Raw genomic sequence first — 27975 nt, 5'->3', positions numbered from 1 at the left:
GTAGATATATCCAGTGCGTAGACTAATGGCTAACCATCTGATGATGAATGGCCTTGCAGGAACAGAGAGAGAGAAACCAAGACATAGGTGGAAAGAGATAGACGGAGATATGGAGAAAGAGACAGAAGTATTAATGAGACCTTAGGGTTTACAACGGGGAAGCGTTAAAAAGCCGGACAATCACGTGAGGGAGGCGGGGAGGGCCGAGGTCAGGGTTTTAAGAGGAGGAAGGTGGAGAAGGCATAAATTTCTACTGAAGAATAAGGGAAACACGCCAGGCTTCTGGGCTACCACGTCCCAGCCACCCTCTGCCTGCTCACTAGGCACAATCGCATCCGCCTGTGAGAAGCAAAGCTTTGTTCCTCCACCCCTGGTATGACTGGTATGCCGTGCAAACATGCATGTTTCACATTAAAAGCATGCAGTTACATTCTGAGGAAGGGGAAGGGGCGGCCCTCCTTTTTCAACATCCCATAGTTCACCCAAATTGCTTACCCTTCTAAATTTTCCAAAGGACATGACTGCTCTCTGAATAGGGACTCATGACCTGTGTGCATCCTTCTTCATGACGCTGCCTAATAAAACACCTCTCATTTCCTTGCACAGTAAAAATAATCACAAATATTACAAAAACTAGTAATAGAGAATCCCGATAGGTTTTTTTTTTTTTTAAATGATTTAATTAGAAACCTCCATCAACAACTATGTGGGCAGAAATGAAAAAAAAAAAGTACGAAGTCTGTTTTACATTATCAACTTGTAAGCATTCTATTCAAACCAATTTTCTTTGAGTAAAAACTTAATGGTGTCATCAAACCCATGTTGATAGAGGGATTCCATCTTACTCTTGCTTGGAGGGAAAAGGGCTTGGTTAAGCCTCACCAAGTTTGCCACGGACAACTAGAACAGAAGAACAAATTGAAGCTATAGGACCTTGCAGTACAGGCAAACGTAACCTAAGATTTCTTATCATAGACACAGATCGTGATTTTAAAAAATCAGTGTGAGAAAATCGAACTTTAAAGGTTTAACTTCAGCCATAGACGAGCTGAGGGTTTCTCAGCCTCGGGACTGTGGACGTCTGGGGCCAGATACTCGTTTGTTGAGGGGGCTGTGTGGTGCATCGCAGGATGCTGAGCAGCGTCCCTCACCCCTACGTACTGGATGCTCGTAGCACCCCCAGATGTGACAACCACACACGTCTCCATCTGTAACATCACCTCCTGTTGACGACCACAGGGAGTAGATGTCAGGGAGTCCGTATTTTATGTAACTTATTCAGTTGAGCCCCTAAGTTTTTCTCCCATATTTTGCCATCTTTAATGATCACCATTTTTTTTAAACAAATAAATGATCCGACTTAAAGTTGCACTGAAAACCTGCCATACGTTCCGTGTCCTGAAGGAGTGAAGACAAAAGCGAACTTCTCCCAAACAGATAATGGACAGTGAAAGGCTTGTGCCCTCACAGCGTATGGGCACCCCCAGGCCCATGTGCATGACATGTGTTGTAAACTAGTAAAAAAAACGTACGACTGACAAGATGCCATTTGTATATAAAACTGTCAACGGGCTTCCAAAGTTCTGGCAGTTTTTAGGCGATGATCTTCAACTGTAACGGAACCTCTGACTCACCGTTATGTCCTGATTGGCGATACTGACGTAGAGATCCAGCTGCCCTTTGTCCTGTGGGGAGATGTCCAGTCGTCCACTGAAGGGTGAGATCGTCACCGTCCGGCCCACGGGCAGGATGGGAAGGCTGTTCGTGAGGCCTCCATCTACCCACTTCTGTGGAAAGAAACACCGCTTGTCAGCACATGTCAACGACACACCTCCCACAGGACGATGAGCACAGACTTTTCAACAGGACTCTTTCCTTCTGATAGAATCCGTGCCCTGGCAATGCTCTTAAATGACTATTTATCATCGCCAATCAGATTGGTGAGTTTTGTACAAACCTTTGTACACATACCATTTGCCCATATAATGAGCGCCTCCCAGAATCAGGAAGCTTCTCCAGTTGTTTGTTTTTTTTAAGATTTTATTTATTTATTCATGAGAGACAGAGAGAGGGAGGCAGAGGGAGAAGCAGGGAGCCCGATGCGGGACTCGATCCCAGGACGCTGGGATCATGACGTGAGCCCAAGGCAAATACTTCACTGCCTGAGCCCCCCAGGCGCCCCCTCTGCAGGTGTTTAAAAGCTTTAACTAGATTATTACACATAAAATGTACCTAAATGTTTATGACAACAGTGCATACGCAAGAAGACATGTAATAAGTTTGGGGCTCATCATTAAATCAAAGTGGAAAGCCACGTTTACTGTCGATACTGAGTAAACCATCCACCGTCACAGGACATTTCCATTTTTATTACGAGAACTAGAAGGTGGCATTTTCTGTAGGAAATGTAAAAGTAAGCCAAACAACCCGAAATCCTTCTATTTCCAGAGCGGCACCTGTGTTTAAGACATGAGGTTTTAAAGCCACAAAGAATGGGAAGTACTATATTAAAAAAAACAAAAAACAAACAAACAAAAAAAAACCCACTGAACTCGGAAGAGGTTCTGTTTTCAGACCCAATACCCAAAGGAGACAGATGGACACAGCAGGTTAAGAAAACCTTCTAGAGGCTCCTGCACAATTGTGTGCTGAAAAACGACAACTAAAGAAACAGGAAGGTAATCATCCTTATGCTATTCATTTCAAAAGCAAGAGTCTCAAGCCTCTTTGAACAGACACTATTGACATCGTCAGCTCTAACCACAAACACCCAGACACACACAGCACCGAAGTACAAATTCTCCAAGCTGTATCTGGGATTGGAAATATCCTTCAGTTGACAGAGAAAAAACACGGTCCGATAATGTGTGAGAACCCCTCACAAAACAATCTTCAGTGGAGAATTCTGTGACGCTAAGTTTCCCCTGAACATTTGAAATGCAATGTAGGGAAACCAAAACTGTTCTGTTCAGCACAAAGACAGGGGGAGGAGGGAGAAACTGGTTTGTATAAAATGCCCTGGACTGGGTTAAAACATACGTTCATTTTGTTCTAAGGTGTGTTTCTTCTTTCTTTTTTTTTTTTATGTCTTTTTTACTCATTTTTATTGCTAAAGCTAGTGACTGAATGATCAGTCCCGCACTGTTTACAATGGCTTTGGCCGTTGTAACTCCCTCCCCACCACCCCCCAAAAGGGAATAAAAGTAAATACATGAAAAGTGAAAGTGTGTTGAAAATTTGCGGGGTTGCACTTTGGTGTTGGAGAAAACAGAAGTAGACTGGATTATAATAAAACCGATCTGCATAATTTGCATATTGTCATTCTCTTTAAAAGAACATAACACACATTATCATGTAATAACATTCTATGTATTGTATACACACATATTCATATGTGTTTGTGTGTGTTTGACACACCCATGTTCCCATGTGTTTGTGTATGTACATGCTTATATGGACCGTTTAAAATAAGGGAGATTTGCACGGAGAAGGCCTCCCGATATCTACTTCCGTGCCTCCTTTGTCCCAGAGCTTCCTTTTGTTTTGTTTTGTTTTGTTTTTCTCATTGCTTTGGGCATGGATACGGATTTCTGGAATATGGTAATACCTAGAGAGGGAAAAAAAAAAAAGAAAGAAAACCTTTCAAAATTATCATTCATATTCTCAAAAGACTTTATCACCAGTGATGTAAAAATCTGTGTAGTTTTCATCAAGGGAAATTAAAAATATGTACCGTGCGTCCTATGAGCTCATCTGACGCCGTCAACTTAAGAGAAAGAAGGGCAATCTGGCTCATCGCATTGCAGTGTTCTAATTTACCACAGGGTGAATGACTGCCATTTCCGGCAACTGAAAATGCCTTCTCCAAATTTTCTTCACTCTTGTTAGCTTGTTCTGATTGGATAAATGATGGTGGAAAACGTATCGCTTAGCAAATGACTTGATTAAATTTGCGCCATTACCAGCTCCTCTATTAACCATAACTCGACAGCAGCTCAGATACTCCAAGTGCAGTGCGTCGGACTCCTGATTTACGCTCTCAGGAGCTGTATCATTCCCAAAAACCACATATTCACGCAGGCATGCTGATTTTAGCAAAATCTCCGGAAACAACAGTAACGGCAGTAAACGTTCCTCATCCCCAAATTGAAAGTGGAAATATTTTGTAGCTAGCGTGCTCTAGTTTAAAAGTCTGCATTTTAAATGATGCTGTCCATGAATTCTCTGGCTGTTTGCTACAGATTTCTGCAAGTCATCTCCTCCTTCCCACCTTGTGGGCAGCATTGTGGAAGCTGCTAACTACCGCCATGAGCTTCTGTGATTCCAGAATCTTCTTCGGGGAGAAATCCAAACTGTGCTGGTTCTTCCCGTGATGGTTTCGTATCACTTCTAAAGGCACAGTGGTAACTGTCACACCTAAACAGCCAGGTTAGGCACATATCAGGACTTGTCAAATTTTGCCTCACCCACTGATGTGCTCTGGGAACGTATGAAGAACATGCCCCGAGGTTTATGAATTCAGGCAATTCTTGTTACAGAACTAAAGGGGGAAAGCTTCTTAAAGAAAAACCTAAGCAAGTAATCTCTACTATAAGGGCCTGTGAATTCATCCTGCAAGCACCTCAGGGCATCCGATGTGTGCCTGGATTCATGGTGGACACGGAGATACGTATGTTCATGAGAAAGACTTGATGCAGGGCTGAACTGTCTTCAGGTGTTTTGTTCAGAAAGAAGTGAATACAGAATACTTTGTCAGGAGAGTGAATGAGATGTTGAAAGCTATAATTATTATAGGTACCACGGCAAAGGACCTAGTGGTTTATGAAACAACCTCTCCCGTGTTACTTAGTTTAATCTCTGCGAAAATGCCAGCAGATAGGAGGGTCATGCTAGTATAGTCAATTTTCTCATTTTCCAGAAAAGGAAACTGAGCCTTGCGGGGTTCCTCGGTGTCTAGGTTACAGGTTAGCAGCGTGCGGCCCACCACCTGCTCCTGCCAGTGAAGTTTTATTGGCGTGTAGCCGTGCCGCTTTTCCACTACAACAGCAAACTTGAGTATACCTGCGTCAACACAGACTGGATGTCCCACCACGCCATCTTACTGGGTGCTTTTCGGAAATTATCTGCCAACGCGTATGCAAGCAGAGGGGGTGCCGCTGGTCTTCTCACTTGGATTCTTCCTTCTCACACACTGGAGAACATCCAGGTGGATCAGAACTGTTTCCTGCGGGGAGAGGGGGGCAGGCGGGGCCAGGGGCAGTAAATACGGCCTGAAGAATCACTTTGTATTTGCAAGCATGTCTTATCTCGTATGAAACAGAGGAAAAATAGTTATGTCCAACAGAACGTTCTTGGTCCTTGATTCTCAAAATAGAGAGAGGAGAGACAGAAAGAGGAGACATGCACTCCCCACGACATAGGTCAGAATCTCCCATTTGAAGTGAAGAAACACAGGAGGGGAGGAGGGGTAGATGAGCTTTCCTCAATACAAGGGACACAGCTTAAAATAAATAAAAAATTCAAGGAGAGGTCGAACAACCCTGCTACTCTTTCACTTCTACCAAAGAGTATTGGTACATTGTTGTCTTAATTTTGGAGTTTCTAATTATTGATTTAAAAATGATGACACTCAAGTTTGAGAAAACGCTGAGCGTTATGTCAAAAATATTCCCTGGAAGACTAATGTGTCTTTTCCAACAGACACTGCAAAGCATTTTAGAATGCTGCTGAAAAATTAGATCTTCTCTTTCAGATTAACCGTGAATTTTTCTCTTTCAGATTAACCGTGAATTGATAAGCAGATTTCCATCCAGCCAAATCGAGCTGGTTGCCAGGCTTTTGCTCTGATGGGACTGAGCCACATATCCGTGTGAAACGTCTAAATCGTGAAGAAATAGAAGCCTAAGGTCTGTAGTAATGATTGTACACAAATACATAGTAACAGAGTATTCCACAGTTCGCGTTCCCACAAATATATCAATAATGAAAGAATTAATAATCCATAACCCATGCAAAACGCTCAATAGACCAGAGTAAGTCAATGTTAAATTTCCTCTATATAACCGTCAAAATATTACCTGAATTCTAATTCAGACCAAAAAAAAAAAAAAAAATCCTGCAGCTTTTCTTGTCATCTGCATATATCAGCTCTAGAGATGATCTTACTCTGTTATTCGGACATTTTGGTCATTTGCCAATGATAATGCCATCTCTTAAAAAAACAAAACGACTTGTTAGTTAAGAGCTCCTCTTGAAAATGCTCATTTTTGTTCCAAACTGATGGCAAGAACCCGTGAAAACGTAGCCTGATCGTATGCATGTTCAGAGGCCATACATATGGATAGAAAATTCATTAGTAAAAAATACAAGTCTGACCTTCAATATGTTTGCATTCTTTCATTCACGTCTTCAGCTGTACATGACTATCTACCGTAAACAGGGTATTAAAAATGGTCTTATAAGATGAAGCCAGTAAAAGCTACAAGAACTTTTAAAAAAAAAAAAATTAGGTTAAAGGAAATAGAGGTCATTCCATTTCGTACAGCTGGTAAACAGGTTGGGAAGGAAATACACTGTTTGTCAAATTAATCTTCAGTGTTGCAAAGGAATGATACTTTCAAGTGGCTAATAATTGATTTTAAAAATAAACATATTCGGTCCACAAATAAAAATAAAATCCAGTATGTTCGATACGTGGGTTCTAGCAGATGTGGAACGAGGGGGAGTGTCCGTTGCTCGGGAGTGGCAGGAGCAAGGTGCGCGTGGCCCTTCTTGGCCTCCGCCACACAGGCACGGCTCCGCGTCCCACAGCTCCGAAGGCCCAAGTGCAAGTCACCCTCCCTTCCCTTTGCCCCCACTGCTGGCACAGCCTCCGTCACTTCAGGGAAACCCGCACAGCAAACACACCAGTCAAGACCCGAGTTCCATGGAAACGTTATAGGAATTTTTCTGTAATTTAAATCCTAGGAGAAGCTCACACCCACAGCAAAACACTGCATTTAAAGCACAGTTTGCATTTCCCTGAAAATGGAACGATTCTGGAAAATAACTTGGCCTGGAAACCCTCTAAGCCCCTGTAGGAGGCTATCAGGCTGACGGAGAGGCCGTGATGAGCACAGAGCGACAGGGCCATGTAGTTTGGGGTCTGCATCAACGGACACGGGCTCCGAGGGCTCTGTGCGTCCATGGGTGCGTGCAGTCTCCTCTTTGTGGACGTCAGTAAACCACCAAGGAAAACCGAATGCTTTCAGGAGGCATTAAAATTAAGTAGTTATCATGTGTCTACTTCACAGACACGGGTAATCAGCAAGACCGTGTCCTCCTGCCCAAGGTCAGGGGCCTCAGTGCTGGTCTCCGTCCTTCTCACAACTCAGGGGCTGCATTTCGGGCTGTTGAGCTGTCGCTGTGTGCACACATTCATGTCCAAGTGCTCAGTCATATGATGGGAAACCCAGCTGAGAACGGCTGACCTTTTTAGCCACTGCTAGTCGTTGGGCCACAAACCCAACAATTTGGAATGGCGATGGAGGGAAATAAACCGAGGGAGATCTATTTTTTTTTTTTTTTTTTTTTAAGGAACGCACTAAGCAAAGCGAGGCAAGAGGCACGGCAGAGACACAAACATTGGAGATCCTTCCGGGAAAGCTGCCCCCTGACGAGCTAGGTGCCCTGAGTGAAGTAACTGAACACCTCTGCATCTGCACATCCTCGTCTGTAAAACACCAGGTAGTAATCCCTTCTGTTGCAGCTGACAGCAAACAGTCACAGCACAAGTTCTACTTCCTTTTTTCTGGGAAAAAGAAAAGGCAGGGGTGCCCTCCCCAAATCATTGAGGGCTCAGGTCTTTCCAGCTCTCACTCTGTGGCCATCTCCAGGCTGTGACGTCTGACCTCACGATGCACAGTAGCTGCTACAGTTCCAGTCATCACAACTAAGTTCTGGGCAGCAGGAAGTAAACAAAGGTAAGTCCCACTGTAATTCAGCTTCTCTCTCTGGCCAGCGCTTAAATGTATAGCCACACCAAGCTACAAGGGCAGTTGGGAAATGCGGCCTTTTAAGCACCCTGCCCCAGGTCCAGCTCACAGCTCTGACTCTGTTGTTAGGAAGGAAAGCAAAGTTCACGGTGCAAGAAAACTAGGAGCCTCTCCCACCTGCACCTGTTCCGTGAGACTCTTACCAGTACTTCAACAGGGAAGTGTTCAGCGTAGTCTTAGGACTGCCTGGGCTCTGGGACTCGGCTCTCCTCTCCCCTTGAGCCCATATTCTCCCTTTCCGAAGTTCCTACCTCCTCACGGTCACATGCTGTATCTACGTCCTCCCTGCTCAGTCACCTCTTAGTCATTGATCAGATTGGCAATTCGGATGACTCCGGGCCCCTGAGCCCCCCTTTCGTGATCTATAATTTCTAAAACCCCTCACCATTGTTTCCCATTTGGCCATCTCTATCACTGTATATTACAAATTCAAGCTCTGAAGTAAAATCATTACATTTCAGATCATTATAAAGTCAATGTTCCGAAGATGGAGTTGACTTTGATAGCATCTGTATTCAAAATTTACAGCTAAAAATAAATATTAATTTTTATTCCTATAATAAGAGGGAAAAGATTCTTAACTTACTTTAATTATGTAAAGCACAATATCTTTCAAATAAAATTTTAGGTGACAACATAGCTCACACTCCTTGGGAACTAAATGCCTATCAGCTCTGAGAGACAGTATCAATGATAGGAGGGAAAAAACCCTGCTTCCCATCAGCTGATGTTTAAATCATTTTATGTTGCTCTAAAAAAAAAAAATGTACATTTTGTTTCTAACCAGTCACAAAGAGGGTTTTAGCCTTCTGTATGTGCTGTATGCATATGGCTAATCAATAGAGTTTAAGTCCGAATAACGGTCCCTCTTGGGCTCTGCATCTTAGCACCTATACGGCCTTCCCAGTTACCTGTCTGCCCCTTGCCCTCCTTGTCTGCCCCTTCCGATAGCCATCCTGGGGCAGACCACTCTGGGCCCAGGATTGTACAGGAAGCGAAGGATTGGAAAGGCCAGGAAAGCTCAAAGAAAGAAAACCACGAGGTCAGACAGGTTCCCAATCATATTAGGTAAGAGATTTGTAAAAACGCATTCCTCGTGTACAGGTATCACGCATGCTGGGCCCCCAAACTGAGGAAGTGAAGGCATGAGTGAAAGACAGCAAACATTTTTCATGTACCCACTTAAGAATAAATACATATTATGTATATATGAAACAAATAAAATAAGCGGCATTTATCCATCCATGAATATGTGCCTGATCTTGGGTGTTAAATAGATACTGTATTCGAGAGGCGCCTGGGTGGCTCAGTCGTTAAGCGTCTGCCTTCGGCTCAGGTCATGATCCCGGGGTCCTGGGATCGAGTCCTGCATCATGCTCCCTGCTCGGTGGGGAGTTTGCTTCTCCCTCTGTCTCTCCCCCTGCTCATGCAGGCTCTTCTCCCTCTGTCCCTCCCCCTGCTCATGCAGGCTCTTCTCCCTCTGTCCCTCCCCCTGCTCGTACAGGCTCACTCTCTCTCTCGCACGCAAAAATAAATAAAATCTTATAAAAAGATACCGTGTTCGCTTATACAATATGTATCTTTAGTATGTGTTAAATAGATGCTGTATTTGATTATAAATACAGATCTCTGTTATCTGTTAAGTAGATAGTGCATTTGATTATAAAATGCATATTTCTGGTATGTGTCAAATAGATAGTGTATTTGATTATAAATACTTATGTCTCATGTGTTTTAAAATGATACTGTACTTGATTACAAATCCATATCTCTGGTATGTGTAAAAACGATACTGTATTTGATTATAAAATCTGTATCTCTGGTATGTGTCAAGTAGATAGTGTATTTGATTATAAAGTGTGTGTGTGTGTGTGTGTGTGTGTGTGTGTGTGTATGGAGGAACTGTGGAGGGTAGGATGATGAACATTTAATGCAACCATGGTGCAGAATGCACAAAGGAGCTGGCTAAAATACCTTCCCGTAGAGGCGCCCGGATGGCTCAGTCGCTGAAGCGTCTGCCTTCGGCTCAGGTCATGATCTCAGGGTCCTGGGATCGAGCCCCACAGCAGGGAGTCTGCTTCTCCTTCTGCCCCTCCCCTCTCGTGTTTGCACACACGCCTGCACGCACTCTCTCTCTCTCCCTCCCTCAAATAAATAAAATCTTTACGATAAATAAATACGTAAATCAAATACCTCCCCACAGCGCTGGCTGAGAGCAGACTGCAGGGGGACGCTCCCCTCTAACTTTCTCTCCCAGAACCTGTCTCCTGCCTTGAGTGCCGGCCCGAAGTGGAGAGAGCTCTCCTGGAATGCAGACGGTCTGACAAACACTCGGGTAAGTGAAGGGCCTGGGAGAAGAGGGCCTCGCTCCCCGGTAAGGGGCCCCTGTGTGGGGGCTGGAGGGGAGGGCTCCAGCTTTGGTTGGGCGGGGCGGGGGGTGTGGCGCCCTGATGCCTTTTCCCACCTGACAGCACAGGTCCGCTTATAGAAGGAGCTGTAAATAGGACTTTATTATTTTTTGAAGTCTTTCACTCTTTTTTTAAACAAAAGGGATGAAGTTTTTAATCAGAGGAAAAAAGGAGCATCGCAGTCATTCTGAATCTCGAGATCTTGACAGTAAGGTGCCAAGGCCCCTGCACTTGATTTTTTTTTTCCTGTTACAAACAAAACTACTTATTAAAAAAAAAAATCCTATAAACTGATTTGGAACCAGAAGAATAATTATAAAACTGGATCCTTTAATGGAAACATAGTCCTACAGGAATTACGGATAATTCATCAGTTATGAGACCGTTACCTGCCCTTTGTATTCCACTGGTTTCAGTCCTGCATAAATGGGCACGAAGCTGCTGGCCAGCAGAACCTAGATGAATAAAATAAAGAAACAGCTCATAAACCTGGGCATTAGCATGCGTTCAACAGATTTGATACGTTCACCATAAAATGTGAAATTTTTCAAAAAATAACAACATTTACTATAAAATGTGAAATGAGTTCCATCTATGTCAAGGGCGCACAGGACACAGTTAAATAGAAAATAACACTTCTAATATCTGAGAAGACCTTGAAGAGTCACGTACAATTCAATGTTCTGTGTCTCCGCTGACCTCACCTGAGTAAAATCGGGATTTTAATTGTAGACAGCCAAGTCATTACAACATTCAACTCCAGGTAAGGCTAAATTCTTGACTATGTGCTCATAAATTATTTACAACGCTCTATCATATACTGTAAAAATCATACTGAAGTTGCACCCTTGTGGCGCCTGGCTGGCTCCGTCCGTAGAGCCTGTGACTCTTGATCTTGGGGTCATGAGCCCCACGGTGCCGGTAGAGTTTTCTTTAAAAAATAAAAATGAAAATAAAGTTGCACTCTTATTTTTCAGAGGAGCGAACCCCTCCGGCTATTACAGGGGAGACTAGCCTGCAGCTTGGGGGTGTTGTACTTTGTCACCGGGATGTTGCTAAGGATGGCAACACATTTCATGCGTTAGCAACACGGTCTGGATACATAATGAGACAGTGGCAGGCAGGGACACCAATTATCCTTTATCTTCCTTTGAAAAAGTCAAAAAAGATTGCCATTTAAAAAATGCCATTTCTTCCAACGGAAGAAGCCGGGCATTGGGAACCTTTCTGACATGTACATGTTTTATTTTCCAGTATAGTTTCCAAATCACTACTGTTCTGTTTGGAAAGACACCGCAGTAGATACTGAATATTTAAGCTGTAATCTTTCAACTAGTAAAGCAAAGACGCTGTGGCTGTTTATGGTGAAAGATTTCATGAGATGGCGGGGGCGGGGGGCATATATTATTCAGAAATGGATTATGGCCCTAAAACTGATTTGTAAATCACCTATGTAGAATTATTTAGAACTCAGAGGGCATTTCCCCCAAAGAAGCGATATTATAGGTATGCTTTCTGAGGTTAGCTCTCAAAGGCCAATTTATTCTGAACTGTGAATGAATAATCGATCCGGTCACCAGCAAAATGCACTTTCTATAGGAAAAGTCCTCTCTGGGTTGTCACCTGACGCAGCTGGAACCCAGTTACGTGCCCCTCCTGTCCGTAGCAGTGGGCACAGGCTCTCCTCCCCTAAACATGCCTCCTGGCTCCTCACTGCCCAAAGCTGCTGAAGGGCAAGGGTCTGTATCTCCTGCACGGTCAGTCAGTCCTTCTCAGGGCTGATACTCGACAGGTGCCTGTTATTATATGTCTCCTTCTCCGTGGTAGCAATGAAGACCCTCTGGCGCTTCCCCACCGTCTGAACGGTGGGAGGAACGCGGAGTCTCCCACGTTGTCGGGGGCATGTCGAGGACAGAGGGAGAGGTCCTGATTGTAGCTGCTGTCACAGCACCGGGCTCCCGACAGGGGGCCCAGAAGCATCTGCGGCGTCCGATTTGTGTGGTAGCAAATGCAGTGGCATTGTAGCACAATGCCAGGACTCCAGCAGGAACAAGGGAAGGGAATGACACGTGTCACGCCTCTCTGTTGTCCCAGGCTGGTGCTCGGTGCCAGGACCAGCTACATAATTTGTGTGTCCCGTGCAAAGTGAAAATACAGGTGTTAAGAATTGCCAGATGCCGGCAGCAGGGCATCAGACCAAAGTGCAATGGCAATCTCACAGGAGATTTGTCACTATTTCAGACTCTAGGTATGTTTTGCAGGTGCACGGTGGCTATTTAATGAAGTTATCTGGCAAAATGCACAGTAGCAGAAACGGGAACAGTTTGTGGATGGCACACATATTGTGAAATTGCAGTACTTAACGCTCTTTAAAGAACCAAAGACACTCTGTAAATATAACGATCTATTTCAATGTGCTGCACAATTACATCTGCCCTACCAAAAAAAAAAAAAATCACTACCACTAGAGTCAGGATTATGTGTTCCCCCCCCTCCCGTGTCAGAGCATAATGTGAAGTTCACAAGTCATTGCTTGGAACTCTTTTGCGGGTGTTTGGTTGAAAAATACCATTCAATTACTTTCCTACAGAAAAGAACAGTACGAATCCTCCTCACTGATAGGAAGAGCTCATCCAAAGGGAAAATACCTGCCACTCCTCTAAATCAGTGTATTTATTCTGTCATACCTCACGTTCTCTTTCTATGTGCTGCTGATTTGTATATCCAACTAACTTTAGTGGGAAAATTAGCTTCCACAGTTAAGAACAAAGTGGCTTTTCTTATTCTAGGTCTGCTTACTGCCATTTTATTGCAAGCATGAGGGTTTCCTAAGGAAAGACACAAACACTGACATTCTCAGGCCACTTGATAAGATGGTAGGCCTAAACGTGTCCTTCTGCTGTGTCTTGCCGCGTTGTTTTCCCAGTGAGATTCTTCTCACCGGTTAAATCTCAATACGGGGAGAGCAGAGGTTCTCAGCAAGGGGAGGGGGTGTCTTTGTTTAGCGATGTCTGGAGGCAGTACTGTGTGTCACAACTGTGTGTGTGTGTGTGTGTGTGTGTGTGTGTGTGTGTGGGCGGGGGGGATACTACTGGCATCTAGTGGGTAGAACCCAGAGATCCTTCCAGACATGCTATAGTTCACAGGATGCACCAACCACAGAGAAGCAGGGACCCCAAATATCAGGGGCGCCATGGTTGACAAACACTGATATGCAGAAATTGGGGTCTTGCCATTCATGGCCCATCACAGGGCCCAGCACTTTAAGCAACGGACGTAGGTTCAAACACTGATTGGTTTTCTGTCTCATTCTTACTAAATATACAATGATGAAAATAAAAGTTAGTAACTTCCTGCAGCAACTGTACCAACATTGCCAAGTGCATATTCAATACACGTCCCGACTAGCTCTTTTCATTTCACATTTCATAGGAAAGGGGTGTTTAGAAAGTTATGTGGCCTGGCTTCCTTAGAGAATAAATTCCCAGCAAGTTCCATTTATGCCTAAAGTTTGCTGTGGAGTTTAATGAGGATCTGGCTGTTTATTCAGAACCTGCTGGTGTAGTTGAAATTCAAAGACAGATTCAAATTTATCTTCCCCAGTCTTCCCAAGATAATGACCAATCTTAAATGCAGGCCTTATTTCACCTTCAGGAGGCTAAATGTGAGAAGATCTCGCGACAAGAGCATTCCCGCTATGTGTGCAGAAATCTAGGACATCCTAGCCACGGAGACAGGGTTGTTCTTGCCAAGAGGGACGTGGTTCTGCACGAAAGCCTTCCTGGGAATAAGGATCAACGAGCATTCACTTGGGTCAAAAGACCAGCTCAGACCACACGTGTCCCTCAGTTTTCTTAAACATGAAGAACTCACTGACTGGTGCTAATTCAGACAAGGGGCCCACACCACCGCTCCACGGCATGGTTAATTTCAAATTCGTTTCTGCTCAGCTGTGCAAGTGACATACGAGTTTCTTACAAACAAAGGATTTGCCTCCCTAATCACACTTTGCGGGAGACTCCTATTAAAATGTGCTTGGATTCCTTTTTTTTTTTTAAAGATTTTATTTATTCATGAGAGAGAGAGAGAGAGAGAGAAGCAGAGGGAGAAGCAGGCTCCCCGCTGAGCAGGGAGCCCGATGCGGGACTCGATCCCAGGACCCTGGGATCACGACCCGAGCCGAAGGCAGACGCCTAACCATCTGAGCCACCCCGGTGCCCCTGTGCTTGGATTTCTTGATGGCACATTTCCTTGGGAAGAAAAACAGCCCAGGCTTCAGGGAACAATGTGTAAAGGGGCTCGCAAGTAAAGGACTTGCCACAGACCCACGGGACACGGGAAAAGTCAGGAGAGCAAGGGCCCCTGAGCGGGGGGGGGGCAGGGTACTCAAGAGGACCTGACGAAGCGCTTCCGTGCACGTGATCTCTGTAGCAGTTTGTGGGGTAGGTGGCTCAGTGTGGATTCCAACTCACAACGAAACCAAGGCACTGAGAAGTTGTGCCAACAACGCCAACCATACCCCACCGAACACAAGCAGCACTAGGCTCTTCCATTACCAAAGGACCATCTGCCTTTGCAAAATGGGGTCTCAATCTGGTGTTGATCTGTTGAAAACAACCGAGCCACCGCCATAAATGATCAGTGGACTTCATCCTCCAAGGGAACATTTTCATCTGCCCCTCAACTCACCCCCCCCTCCAAAAAGAGTGTGGCATCCAAAATGAATCTCTCTGGTTGAGGAGAACAAAAACTCAGGCATTTGCAGGAGGAGGCCTCTTGGGGCTCTGGTCTAACTCTATAAAGGGATCCTCCGTGTGGCGGTCATTCCTACTTGTACGGTAGCACACATTACACGTGTCTCCTTATCCCGTCTGAGTCACTAGTGGGGAGCAGGGGAGGACTTGGCACAAGTAAAGTCTGGACAAAATAATATCTGAAGACAAACCACATGTCTGACTTGTAGTGGTATACAGAGAATGGCGGTGGCGGGGGGGGAACACCGCCACCAACCCTGAGGATCTTAGTCTTATTCAGGCTGTTAAAACAAAATACTCTACATACACTGGGTGACTTACCAACAACAGACACTTATCACAGTTCTGGGGACTGCAGAGCCCAAGAGCATGGCACCAGCAGATCTGGTGTGCGGTGAGAGCCCCCCCCCGCCCCCTTCCCATCTTCTTGTGGCCAAGGGGCAAGAGTGCTGTCTGGGGTCTTTTGGTAAGGGCACTCTTCCCCTCCATGAGTATTCTGCCCTCATAACCTCATCACCTCCCAAAGGCCCCACCTGCTCATACCATCTCAGGAGCATTAGGTTCAACCCCAATCTTGGCGACAGAAACATTCAAACCATAGCATTCCACCCCTGGCTCCCCCAAATTCATGTCCTTCTTGCAAAATACATTCAATCCCTCCCAACAGCCAAAAAAAGTCTTAACTTGTTCTCGCATCAACTCAGAGTTTAAAGTTCCAAGTCTCACCGAAATACCTCAATCAACTACGGGTGAGACTCGAGGTACCCTTCATCCTGAGGCAATCTGCTCTCCAGCTGTGAACGTGCGAGATCATGACGTTACGTGCTTCTAAAACATGTGGTGAGAAGGCACAGGATAGACATTCCCATTCCAAACGGGAGAAACAGGAAAGCAAACGGAGGTAACACATTCAGAGCAAGTCTGAAACGCAAGGGGGGCAAACTCCATTAGACCTCAAGGCCTGAGGATAATCCTCCTTGGCGGATGTCCCGTCCTGCAGGCCCTTGGTGGCAGGGTCCTGCCCCTGAAGCTCTGCTGGGCAGGGGTGGGGCCCCACCTCTGAGAGTCCTGACAGAGGCTCCCCAGAGCTTTCCTCTTGCCTGGGATCTCCACCCCCATGGCTCCGAGCGGGGGAGGACTGTCCAGTGAGAGGCGAGGGTGTGTCTACAAGTCGCCCTTGTACTCTGGGCTTCTCAGGAGAGGGGCAGCCCTGAGGATCTCTGCAATGCCTCGGGGGTCGTATGATACTTCCACTGTCTTGGACAGTAGTCCTGGCTTCTCTTTCGATGGCTGACAACATCCTCATCGGATGACTGTCGGCCCACACCTTCCAGTTCTGTTCCGAAGACACTGCCACTCTTTGCAGTAAGGACAGTCTTAGTCCATTTGGGATGCTACAGCAAAATACCACAGACTCATGGCTTCTAAACAACAGAACCTGATTTCTCACATTTCGAGCGGCTGGGACATCCAAGGTCGCGGGGCTAGCATATTCAGTGCCTGCCGAGAGCCTGCTTCTCACCATGTCCTCACAAGGCAGAAAGACTGAGCTAGCTGTCGGGGTCTGTTTTATCAGAGCGCTCACCCCATTTGCGAGGGGTTTACCTTCATGACCTCTTCATCTCCCAAAGGCCCACCTCCTGATCCTATCCCGTCAGGGGTTCGGCATTCACTGTATGAATCCGTGCGGGGGCGCTGAGACATTCAGACCATGGCGCTGAGTTAAATCACTGCGCACGTAAAATTCAGAATAGTATGGAAACCCGATCCTAAAAAAAGGGAATCTTCGGGAGCGCCTGAGTGGCTCAGCTGGTGAAGCGTCTGCCTTCGGCTCAGGTCATGATGCCAGGGCCCTGGGATGGAGCCCCATGTCGGGCTCCCTGCTCACTGGGGAGCCTGCTTCTCCCTCTCCTCCCCCGCCCATGTTCTCTCTTGCTATCTCTGTCTCTCTCTCTCTCTCAAATAAATAAATAAAATCTTGGAAGAAAAAAAAAAGGAAGGGACTCTTTGGACCATATAATTGGTCAACACAGGTTCTTAGAAAATATTCGGCTGTCATTGCAGATATTCAATGAAAGCATAATCTTTCATGCAACTAAAAGCGAAGTTAATACAATTTAAGTAGGAGGCCTCACACAAAAGCAAATTTATGAAAGAAAGCCAGTGGTAAAGAGATGCAAAATCCTATGCCAAAACGTGGCAAAACCAGGTAGTAATCCATTTCCTGAGATATTGTAGATGTAGGTTACCACACTGTTCACGGACACAGAGGGTAAGTAAGGGGGGAAAGAAGTACTTGTGCAAAAGAACTACTTGTGTGTGAACCCTCCTCCACAGAAAGGAAGCTGTGACACTTGAGATTTCACGACTGACTCACACAGGCATGCTGACCAGTAACGTCTGTGGCTTAGTACCTGATTTGTTTACCATTTGCTGCATACTGGCTGTCACTGAATACTGTCAACATGCATACAGCGCCTTCCTGCTGAAACACACTTTTACTTGCTTTATTCATTGTTCTCCACGGTAACACAGATTGACTCATTACGTCCATTTCACAGTTGGAAAAACTGAGGCTCACACAAAATTAGCCCTGGAGGACACTGTCAGGAAATGACAGACCTACATAGGCACACTGACGGATGCACATAAAACATGCAGTACTCCAAGAGAGCACATGCATGCACACACACAAAGGACTTGACACACATACACATACACACACGCACGCTTTAACATACGTAGACGCCCTGTCTGTGATTAAATGTGGCAGTCAGCTGGTGGATAATAAAGAGCCCAGCATTAAAAAAATAAATAGATAAATAAAATAAAATAAAAACACTAGTTAGAGAGGGAATAAACAAGTTAATGATAAAATGGGTTTAAAATGCAACGTGGTGGTTGAAATCCCTAGGATTTAGTACTCCCAGATTCCTTCACTAGCTACCAGTTGATACTTGACATCCCCTACCTCTGGTTTTAGTCTTGGTCTGTCTGTGTCTGTGTCTGTCCCTCTCGCCTCCAGAATTTCCGAACACTGGGAAGGAAACCCAAGGCTGTGTGTTGGTGTGCAGGTATGCAAAGCTCCCAGGAGACTCAAGCGTGCACACTCAAGGGGCTGCTTCCCTGCTTGGCTTTGGGAGGCCCTCCCGTCTCCCCGTGAGGGAGGGGAGTGGAAGGGCGGGCAGGCGGCTTCCTCCTCTCCCTCCCCACTGCACCAGGCGGTCAGAACGGCCATCCTGCCGCGTGGCTCTTCCCAGGGCCTTCTACCACGGGCCTCTCTGTTACTCAGAGCGCAGAAGCGGATGATGTCCCCACCCACGAGGAAGTTTGCTTTCTTTCCTCTCCATATGCCTTTTCTTCTCCCCTTCTCCTGTAGTCTCCACCCCATCTTATTGCTAAACTAAAGGCTTCTTGAGTATTCCAGGCATGGATTTCAGCCACTATCTGCCATCAAGGAACTGTCCACCCTTCCTATTTTTAGCTCTGAAAAAGGTTAGAGCATTCTGCTAAATATTTAAAATGCTTCTTGTGTAACCTAGGATAAATGTTAATTATTCAATTATTCTCCTTACAAGATATTACACATCTGTGTCAACTATTTCTCTTCTGTTCAATGAACTCAAGTAATTACAGCAATTCTCTGAATAGTTATTATCCAAAACAAAGGAAACTGAAAAAAAAAAATCATGTTTACTTACTGCAATAGTTTGCTATCGCACTGTAACAAATTACTACAAACTCAGAGGCTTAAAATAACAAACAGATCTTTTACCATGCAGTCTAGAGATCAGAATCTCTCGTGAAGCTAAAACCAAGGTGTGGGTAGGGCCGCATTCCTTCTGGGAGGCTGTAGGGGAGCATGTTTCCTGCTCGTTCAGATACTGGCAGGATTCACTTTTACCGGCGGGAGGACTGAAGTCCCCTTTGCCTTGCTGGCTGTCAGAGGGCTCTGTGCTCCACCAGCACGAGAGCTCAGAACTAGCAACGGTGCATGGCATCCAGGGAAGATCTCCATTTTTAAGGACTTACAGATTTAGTTTGGATCCACCCAGATTATCCGGGGTCATCTCTCCATTTCAAGGTCCTTACCTCGATTCCATCTACAAAATCCTTTTGGCCATGGGAGAGGACATATCCACAGGTGCTGGGAGATTAGGGTGTGGACATCTTTGGAGGCCATTATTCAGCCACGCACACTGCCACAATAAAAGGAATTGAGAGGGGGATCATTTTATCCAGCATGTGATGTCATCAAGCAGAACGCTGGGACATCTGGGTGGTAGTCCCAGCTGGGCCACTGACCAGCTCACTTATTTTGTAAAGATCACTCAACATGTGGGATCCAGACGCTTTGTTCTTCTTCTTCTTCTTTTTTTAAGGTAGGCTGCACACCCAGCGTGGAACCCAATGTGGGGCCTGAACTCACAACCCTGACATCAAGACCCGAGCCATGATCAAGAGTTGGATGCTCCGGGCTCCTGGGTGGCTCAGTGGGTTAGGTGTCTGCCTTCGGCTCGGGTCCTGATCTCAGGGTCCTGGGATGGAGCCTCGCATCGGGCTCCCCGCTCAGCTGAGAGTCTGCTTCTCCCTCTCCCTCCGCCTGCTTCTCTGCCTCTCTCAAATAAAATCTTAAAAAAAAAAAAAAAATAAGAGTCAGATGCTCAACCGACCAAGTCACCCAGGCGCCCCTTCTTTTGTTTTGTTCTCAGTGAGGCCCTTGTCGCTGATGCCACCTTAGTTCATCTATGTATCCATTCCTGCTGCCTGGCTGACGCCATATTGACGGAGCTGGTACTGTGCCAGGTGTGGGGACTATCACAGTGGACGGATCAGAGCAACCCCTGCCCGCTTGGAGCTTACGCTCTGGTGAAGACAGACCGACGATTAACACTAACGAGGTAAAGCCGTGAACTACGGAGTACGTGAACAGTGATGGGTAAGTGAGGAGGGGTTACGGGAAACGCCAGGCGGTCTGCCGCTGTCGAGAGAGGAGCCGAGGACGGTCGCGATGAGCAGGTAACAACTGGATCGAACGCCTCCTGCTTTGTGACACAGTGACCGGCCTCCTGCCGCCGGGCCAGGCCGGAGAGGCCTTCCGGCACACTGACAGCCCCCCCGTACCTGTGCCGACACTGGCAGGTGGGGGCAACTCAGGCCTGGGCTGACCAGCTCCTCCCTGCGGAGTCGGCAAGTCTCCAGCAGATTACAGAAAAATGTCTTTTTCCAACATGGAAAGACTATTAATCTACAAGTGTAAGACTGGCGTAGTCAGCACACCAAGTAAAAATATTCTAATCTATTAAGTCACAAAGTAATTTTCCCTGTCAGTTCAACATTTCATTAGGTATTTCAAATTATATCATTCGCACAGTAAAACTCCAACCGTTGGACTCGATAGTAAAAATCAATGCATTTATCATGTAACTCAGGCAGAACTTTCATGACTTACTGTCAATCCCTCGCCCACTGCTGTGTCCACACACGCATTCTCCGTATTATCTGAGGCTGGCCGTGATTCCCACCAAAGGGAAAACAGAGAAAAAAACTGCCCGGCTTTTGTAAGAAAAGCGCACGCTCTCCCACTTACAAACATTTGATGTATTACCTTAGCAAGCACACTGTTATCTGCAAGTCTAGCCAAAGTATTTCCCAGAGATAATAAATTCACCACTGAGCAACTTTCAAGTGTGTCTGGCTAGGAAAGCACGAAAACAAAATGGGCGGGTGAAATGGAACACCGGACTGGAAAGTCAAGAGACCCAGGGTCCAGAATGCGTTCCCACAGGCAGTCGGTATGACCTTTGAGCACATCATGTAAAAATCTCTCCACCCGTTCCTTCTCTTCAAAATAAAGAAAGCAATAAACGGGCAGTAATCCCACCTGTCCCCCTTGCTTCACGGAAGGCTGCGGAGGACTCAATGAGACAACACACGTACGAAGTCTTACGTGAACTGGGAGATACCAGCTACGTCACTCAAGGAACTTAGTACCGCGATGCTACCCAGCTGCATGGGCGACCTTGCCTCCCAGGCGCTCGCGGGCATGCCGACCATCATGAGAAAAACACGGAACCAGTAACGGGAGGTCTCTGGAGCCTCCGAGGTGGCTTCTGAGGGACACTGGTTAACTCGTTCATCAAACACATCATCGACCCAGCACTCATCGCCTGTCGGGCATCACAGGAAACCCTGGACCTAAAGAACGTGGTGATGCTCATCGCCTGGGGAGAAGTAACTAAGTCCTTGCTGAATTCCTCAAACATGAGATGCGGCTGTGTTACCTTAAAGAGGTCCTCCCTGGAGGGAAAACTGGAGACCAGGTAATTTTCTCTGGTGTTGGTGCTGGTGATAGATACGTGCAGTCGGTTGTGGGCCAACTCATGAGCGTTGGGAGGGAGAATCAGCTCCATTCCGCTTCTGAAGGAGAAAAAGTGACCCGCATTATTCACCTTGAATTATTGAGCGCCTTGTCAGTATTTGAGAGGAGAGCACACCGCGCTGAGCATGCCAGAGTTTATACAGAGTGTCCTCAACACTCTGTCTTCACATGCTTTGGGGGAAATGTTCTATATACATGGATATACCTCAATCGGGCCATGAAATCATAGCCGGGTGTTACTGCCCCAAAAGACTGCCTTCGGATTTCTTCGGCAAACTTGTAGGTAAATTCATTACATTCCTTGAAAAGAAAATGAATAGGTGAACCTATGATTTGTATAAAAAAAAAAAAAAAGAAAGAAAGAAAGAAAAAGAAATTCCTTCTTTTTCCAGAATCCTGCGGCCATCACACAAGGCACCTGGACCCTAGCTCTTATAAACCCAACCCTCAGCCTCTGGTGCCCCTAACCTTCAGAGCTAAGCAGATCCCCCGCACCCCCCAGACCGGGTCTTCACCCACCGTTCTCAGTCCCCAGGCAAGCTATGCGTCCTCCCAAATCCAGTCTTTTTTTCCCTTTTCTTTTTCGACCACCTCAAATGGCTTTGCCCACATCTGGGAAATCCTTGAAGACTCAATTCTGATCCTCATTTAGCACATTCTTCTACACATTTCTCCAGCACGGCTGACCTCCCCTCCCATCCCAATCGCGTGACCCCGGAAACAGTCCGATTGCAACAGTACTGATTACTGGTGGCAGTACCAATGACCAAGATAGGAGTCGTGACGACTGCTGTTTGTCTTTGGAGATCAGTCTTGGGCATTGGTAGTCTCCGAGTGGGGAGGAGGGTGGGCGTCTAATGTACTGGGATTCACGGATGCAGCTTCTGTTAGCTCAGCCTCACATAACCCTGCAAGGTGAGCATAATACCCCACTTGACAAGTAAGAAAACTGAGGCTTGGGAAGATTAAACAGCTTTCCCAGTAGCTATCAAAACTCCTCCAGAGTCAGGATCTTAACCCAGGTCTATCTCTCCTTTATTAATTCATGCATGACGCAACCTATACCGGGTCTTAGGCACTGGGATTCAGGTGGACTGAGACACAAAGAGCCCCTGCCCTCATGAGACCTAGGGCTGCCTCAGTGCATACATCCGACAGCACCAGGAAGGTGCGGTAAGCAGAATCAAGCCTCCTACCCCCACAGATGGCTACATGTTAGTCTCTGGACTCTGTGTTTCCTTACAGGACAGAAGGGATTTTGCAGATGTGAATAAGTTAAAGATTTTGAGATGGGGAGGTTATCCTGGATTATCTGGGCGAGTCCAGGGTCATCATGAGGATCCCTGTACGTGAAAGAGGAGGGTCAGAGTTAGAGAAGGAGATTGGAAGATGCTGTGCTTAAGGCTTAAAGGCGGAGGGAGGGGCCCTGAGCCCAGGAATGCAGGCTGCCTCCAGAAACTGTAAAAGGCAAGGAAACAGACTGTCCTCCGGAGCCTCCAGAGGGAGCACGGCCTTGCTGACAATCTGAGTTTAGTCCAGTGAGACCTTTCCAGAATTATGACTGCCAGGAATCTAAGACAATACACGTGTGTTGTTTTAAGCCACTAAGTTTACGGTCGTTTACTGTAGCAGCAACAAAAGAATTATACAGTGGGCCTCAACCAAGGCTCCCCTCCAACGAGACGTCGAGGGTGAGACCTAAAACGTGAGCAGGAGCTGGACAGGACATAGGGGTAGAGGAGGAAGACTGGCAGAGGCACAGCTGGGAGCACGAGCCCGCAAGGGGCACTGAGCTGAAAATCGTCAGCGGTGAGCCAATGGAGAACCAAGTCACAGCGGTCTTTGGAGGCATGCCAAGAAACGTGGATCCCGTCCTAAGCCAAAACACAGCCCTGGGGGTGGGAGGGGAAGGTGTGTGTGTGTGTGTGGGGGGGGTAAGACAACCAGATTTGTGTTTGTGAGGTGGTGGTTTGTAGGCAGTGAGTGGACACAGGCCTGCTGTCGGGAAGCTGCTGCAAGGGATAGTCCCCAAACTGTGTGCCCCTTTTACTAGGCCAGACTGCCCACTTAACCTACTTTCTTGTATTAATTTTACTGAGACACACAGACACAGACACACACACACACACACACACACACACACACACACACACACACTCCCCTGACCAGACTGGAAACTTACTAAGTGATGGACTTACTCATCTTTGTGTTCCCCACTATATCGAACACTGTGCCTTGCAAATTATGGGCTGAGAAAACGCTTTGCAGCACTGAGCTCTTACGTATGGACGTCTAAATTTGCCTGCCGCCTAGAAGACACCCGGCATCAGGTGCTCCTCTTATGTGCACAGGCTCAGAACTAGATTAATTACTCACCTATTTGTCACAACACCACAAAGCTCGAGGAACTGTCCACAAGAGCTGAGCTCGCACGGAAGTGAATAAGTACAAAACTCAGTTTCGTTTGGTAAAAAACTCAGAGCAATCCTACAAGTGGTGTATTTCAAATGCCAGAAAGAAAAGAAATAAAATAACCTTAAATCAACTGGCTGAAAATTTATTTTGACAAAGGAGAAATGAGGATGCTCCGGGTAAACACAGAGAATCATTCTGCACCTTCCAATGTGAGCACCCAGGAGGCCTGCTTCTTTACCAACCCAACAACCCACCCAGTCATACCAACGCAACTAGACAATACGACAGGGTCTCCGATTCACTGGAAAAAAGGTACAAGAACAGGTAATCTGGCTTGAAGTATGGTATCAAGTCTCAAATCCAGAGGAACCGTCCGTGTCTGAACATCACAGAATTTCAGATGAGTGGCTGTATTATGGCAGAATTTCCAAATCACGTTACCTCTAAATCACCCTTAATACATTTCTAAATCTGAAGGTTGGAAACCAAGTCTATTTCATCACAAAGCTGAGGATGTGCCCCACCTAAAGGAAACATGGCACCGAGGAGGAGGAAACAACCCCCGGGGTGTCCCCGGCCTCAAGAGTTCTGGAAAGAAAGTAGCTTGCAATCCGAATCATACGGTTCTGCTAGCTTGGGGGGGGGGCGGGGAGTGTTCACACCTTACATCTATGTTCACTGCCTTCAGGTCCTCATTCTGTGCGACCTGTAGAGCACTGCATCCCTTCGCTAGTTTCCAATAAAGCAACCGTACAGAGACGGGAAGACAACCTAAGTGGATTCTCCTATGACTGGCCTCAACTGCAGTTTCTCTCTCACAAGCAGCTCATCCTAGATCAGGGGAACAAGACTCTGGATGTTAAAATTTTCTAGTCTTGACATTTTACATGTGACTTAAATTTATTCCTGGGCACAAATGTGTTAATTATTATTCAGTTGTTGTTCAAAGCCGCTAGAGTCTGTAAGTAATGAATGAATACGATGTTCTGCACCTACAGGAGACAGTGCTCCCAGTCGGCAAATGCGTGATTGCTGTCTCGAAGCAGAAACATTTTTACAACACAGATCGCATTAAATGTAATACCTAATGAAGGCTTATTTTCATTACTTCTGGATGCACTGCTTGGAATTCGGTTTTTTTTTTAACTGTGAGAATGAAAAACAAATAAAATCTCTGTATCATTCCGCTTAATAGAAGTTATTGGTCATTTTCCTTTACACACCTGTTTGTAAGTGGGAGGAAACAAAGCATTAATGCCCAACGTTCCAGGCCTTGAAAACAGGGCTGGTGTTCTCATGATCAGATAAAGAAGAAATATCCATAATAATTAAATTTTGAAAGAACACTCTTAACCTTTTCTGTTGCCCAGGCACAGGACTCTCTCTCTGCCGTTCATTTAGTAGAGCCAGCCTTGACGTCGGCCGCTCGGACAAGGAACGCAGCCTCGTTCCTACGTCATTACCTCTAGCTTGTCTGGTGCTGTTAGCAGGACGGTGGCCACCAAGGATCCCGCAGAAGCGCCTGCAAAGGCCCTGACATCCTTCAGGAGCTTTCTGCCGTGTCTACAAAGTGCAGATGCTGCCCCCAAGTGGTACATGCCCAGAAACCCGCAGGCCGCAAACGACACGTTGATGGGCCGCATTCCGGCTGCGGAACTGAACGACGCTGAGAACAAAAAACGCGCTGAGTTGGTAGAGTTTATGGCACATGCAGTGCTGCCTCGTGCCTCGTGGTAACAAGGCTTTGTTTTAATATAGAATTCTCCGTGCTCAACACAGTATCGTCAGTGGAAGTCTCATTAAATACCCAAATGTTTCAAGGAAACTTTTTTTTTTTTTTTTTTAGCTCTCTCACCTCGGCCTAGTAAAATTGAATGAATTTTAAAAAAGTTAAATTTCGTATGTATTCATCCCACAGATACTGCAATCTACTATTTGGTCACCCGGCAAGGAACAGATCAATAAATTACAATTGGCAAGGCATCTGGTCTTTTTTACACTTTTTGGAGGACGGCTACTTTCGCGGAAGGTAAAATCGCTAGAAGCTAGCACATTCCAAATAAAGGACACGCGTGCTCTTTGCAAGTGCATCACTGCATTTCTAGGGAAGTCCCTGCCTCCTTTGCCCCACACTTGGCATCGCAAGCATCCATATCTATGTTAAAAAAAAAAAAAACCCAAAACACAAAAAAAAAAAAAAAAAAAAAAGGATGCCCACAATGACTGCACTATTCCACGAGGCATTATTCAACCAGGCACCCCTGACTGCTCGTGCTGCTCGATTTTACGGCAGAACGGTGTCTCCGAAGCCCCCGTGGGGCCCGCGGTGAACACGCGGGTGACATCGCGCGGCCAGAGCGCGGCTCCCCTGCGGGCCCCCCCGGGGGGCGGGGCGGGGCGGGGCTCCTCCCCCTCCCCCACGCCCCTCCCCCTCCCCTCCCCCACTCCCCCCCCCCCTCCCCCCCCACTCCTGCGCGTTCAGACGATGCACAGCGCCCGGGCCTCGAGCTGAGGGGCCTGAGACCTTCGTGGTGTCCGCGAGGAGGCTCGGCCGGCCCCGGTTACGGTGGACCTTCTGCGGACCGAAGGGCGGTGGGGACGCGCAGAGCCAGCATCGGCCTGGGGGGCCTGGGGGGCCTCGGGGGCGGCGGGCCTGCGGGCGGCGGGGCGGGGGTCGCCGCCGGAGCAGCCCCGGGTGCGTCGGCGGGCGGCTCCGACCCGCGCAGCCCTGGGAGCGGCCTCTACGGACCAGAGCCCGCCCGGCGCCCCGCCCGGCGCCCCGCCCTAGCAGCGCAGGTCTGAGGCACTGCCATGTTGAACGGCCCCTTTAACCGGAAGGCGGGGCCGGGCCGTCACTCCACGAGGCCCCGCCCACCAGGGCGAGCCGACGCTCGCGGAGGGCCTGCCCCGGAAGATCTCGCGAAAGGGGCCGGGACGGGCGTACCCGCGCGGGGCTGCCACGTCATCACGGCGACGCAGGCCTCCGCTAGGCCCCGCCCGCCCTATTTAAACCACGGGACTCAACATGGCGGCGCACAGGCGGACGCTTGAGCCGGCTGTCCCGGGCGCGGGTAAGGGACAAGACTTTCGTCTCGAGGCCTGCCGTCTTTCACCCGTAGCCATGCGCTTTAGTCCGTCCGCGCGTTTTAGCGCCACCTGCGGGCCGGCCCCTCCCTTGCGAGTTTGCTGACCCTGAACGACCGTCCTTCGCTGTGCACCGGAAGCGCTTGTCCCCGCTGGCGTCTGTCTCCGGAAGTGGTTCCCCCCCACCGTAGGGGCGGTCCAGCTGGCCCCGAGGGCGGGGCCCACGTGCTAGGGTGTGGCCAGACCCCCTAGGAGCGTCCTCTGCGCCTCGGTAACGCTTTTTCCCTAAGGGCGTAGGAAACCTCCGGCCTGTCCGTGTGGGCGGCGTCCGCCTGCGCCGGCCCCGTAGGCTGTGTGACCTTGCGCAGCTTGCCTAACCTCTCTGAGCCGCTCAGCTGGCTTCTCCGCAAAGCGCGATGGTAACGTCCCGAGTCGGTGCCCGCGCTCGTGAGGCCCGAGCTCCGTGCGCCGGGAGCAGACGGCCCCTGCTCCGTTTGGCGGCACAGCCCGTGGCGCTGTCCCCCCGGTAGAGCGCAGCGAGCGCAAGGGCAGGTGCACGTCGAGGCGGTAAGGAAGCGCACGGCCTGCCGCTGGCCCCTGCACCTGCCGCGGAGCGGGCTGCGGTGCTCGCGCGGCAGCGTCCTCCGGGACGCTTCCCGTAGACGGGATGCGAGCTCGCCTGGCACGTCTCCGCGGGCGGCACCTGCGCTTCAGCGGCTGTGCCCCGGGGACCCCAGGACGCCCGGGCGCCGAAGGCAGCTGGTTCGAACGTTCGGCTCCGTAAGGGGAGGAAGAGACCGCGCCCCTCCTCGCTCTCGTGAATATACACTAGTCTAACTGCCCTGTAGGGACGTTTGTGGGTTCTGTTCTTTTCTTTTCTTTTTTCTTTTTTCTTTTCT

The 27975-nt window shown here is 47.6% G+C and overlaps 1 protein-coding gene across 7 annotated transcripts; it reads right to left on the bottom strand.

Annotated features, from left to right (window-relative positions):
- Positions 1–657: 657 nt before the first annotated feature.
- Positions 658–26596, bottom strand: PNPLA4 (patatin like domain 4, phospholipase and triacylglycerol lipase). Of its 7 annotated transcripts, none has more exons than XM_025857780.2 (7): positions 26517–26596; positions 25456–25658; positions 21783–21877; positions 21480–21615; positions 10831–10896; positions 1635–1787; positions 659–900 (listed from the first exon to the last, which is right to left on the bottom strand). In XM_025857780.2, exons 2-7 carry the CDS (start codon positions 25633–25635, stop codon positions 769–771), a joined length of 762 nt encoding a protein of 253 aa, XP_025713565.1. In that variant the 5' UTR covers positions 25636–25658; positions 26517–26596; the 3' UTR covers positions 659–768. The 7 variants fall into 7 exon arrangements, with proteins under 7 accessions (XP_073758243.1, XP_025713565.1, XP_025713564.1 ...); XM_025857779.2 differs by having other exon boundaries at positions 26461–26524; XM_073902139.1 differs by lacking the exon at positions 26517–26596 and adding an exon at positions 26211–26384.
- Between the last annotated feature and the right edge of the window lie 1379 nt (positions 26597–27975).

Source organism: Callorhinus ursinus, unplaced genomic scaffold (genome assembly GCF_003265705.2).
Source record: "Callorhinus ursinus isolate GAN/ISIS: 27379988/994484 unplaced genomic scaffold, GSC_fseal_2.0 scaffold16, whole genome shotgun sequence".
NCBI classification, from domain to species: domain Eukaryota; kingdom Metazoa; phylum Chordata; class Mammalia; order Carnivora; family Otariidae; genus Callorhinus; species Callorhinus ursinus.
This window is presented reverse-complemented; position numbering and strand designations above follow the sequence as displayed.

Excerpts from the sequence above, each read along its gene's own strand:
- PNPLA4 (XM_025857780.2), bottom strand. The coding sequence starts at position 25,635 with ATGCGGCCCATCAACGTGTCGTTTGCGGCCTGCGGGTTTCTGGGCATG. Across the intron at positions 21,878-25,455 it reads CAGCACCAGACAAGCTAGAG|GAATGTAATGAATTTACCTA; the intron begins GTAATGACGTAG and ends TTTCTTTTCAAG. Across the intron at positions 901-1,634 it reads TCGCCAATCAGGACATAACG|TTGTCCGTGGCAAACTTGGT; the intron begins GTGAGTCAGAGG and ends CTTCTGTTCTAG.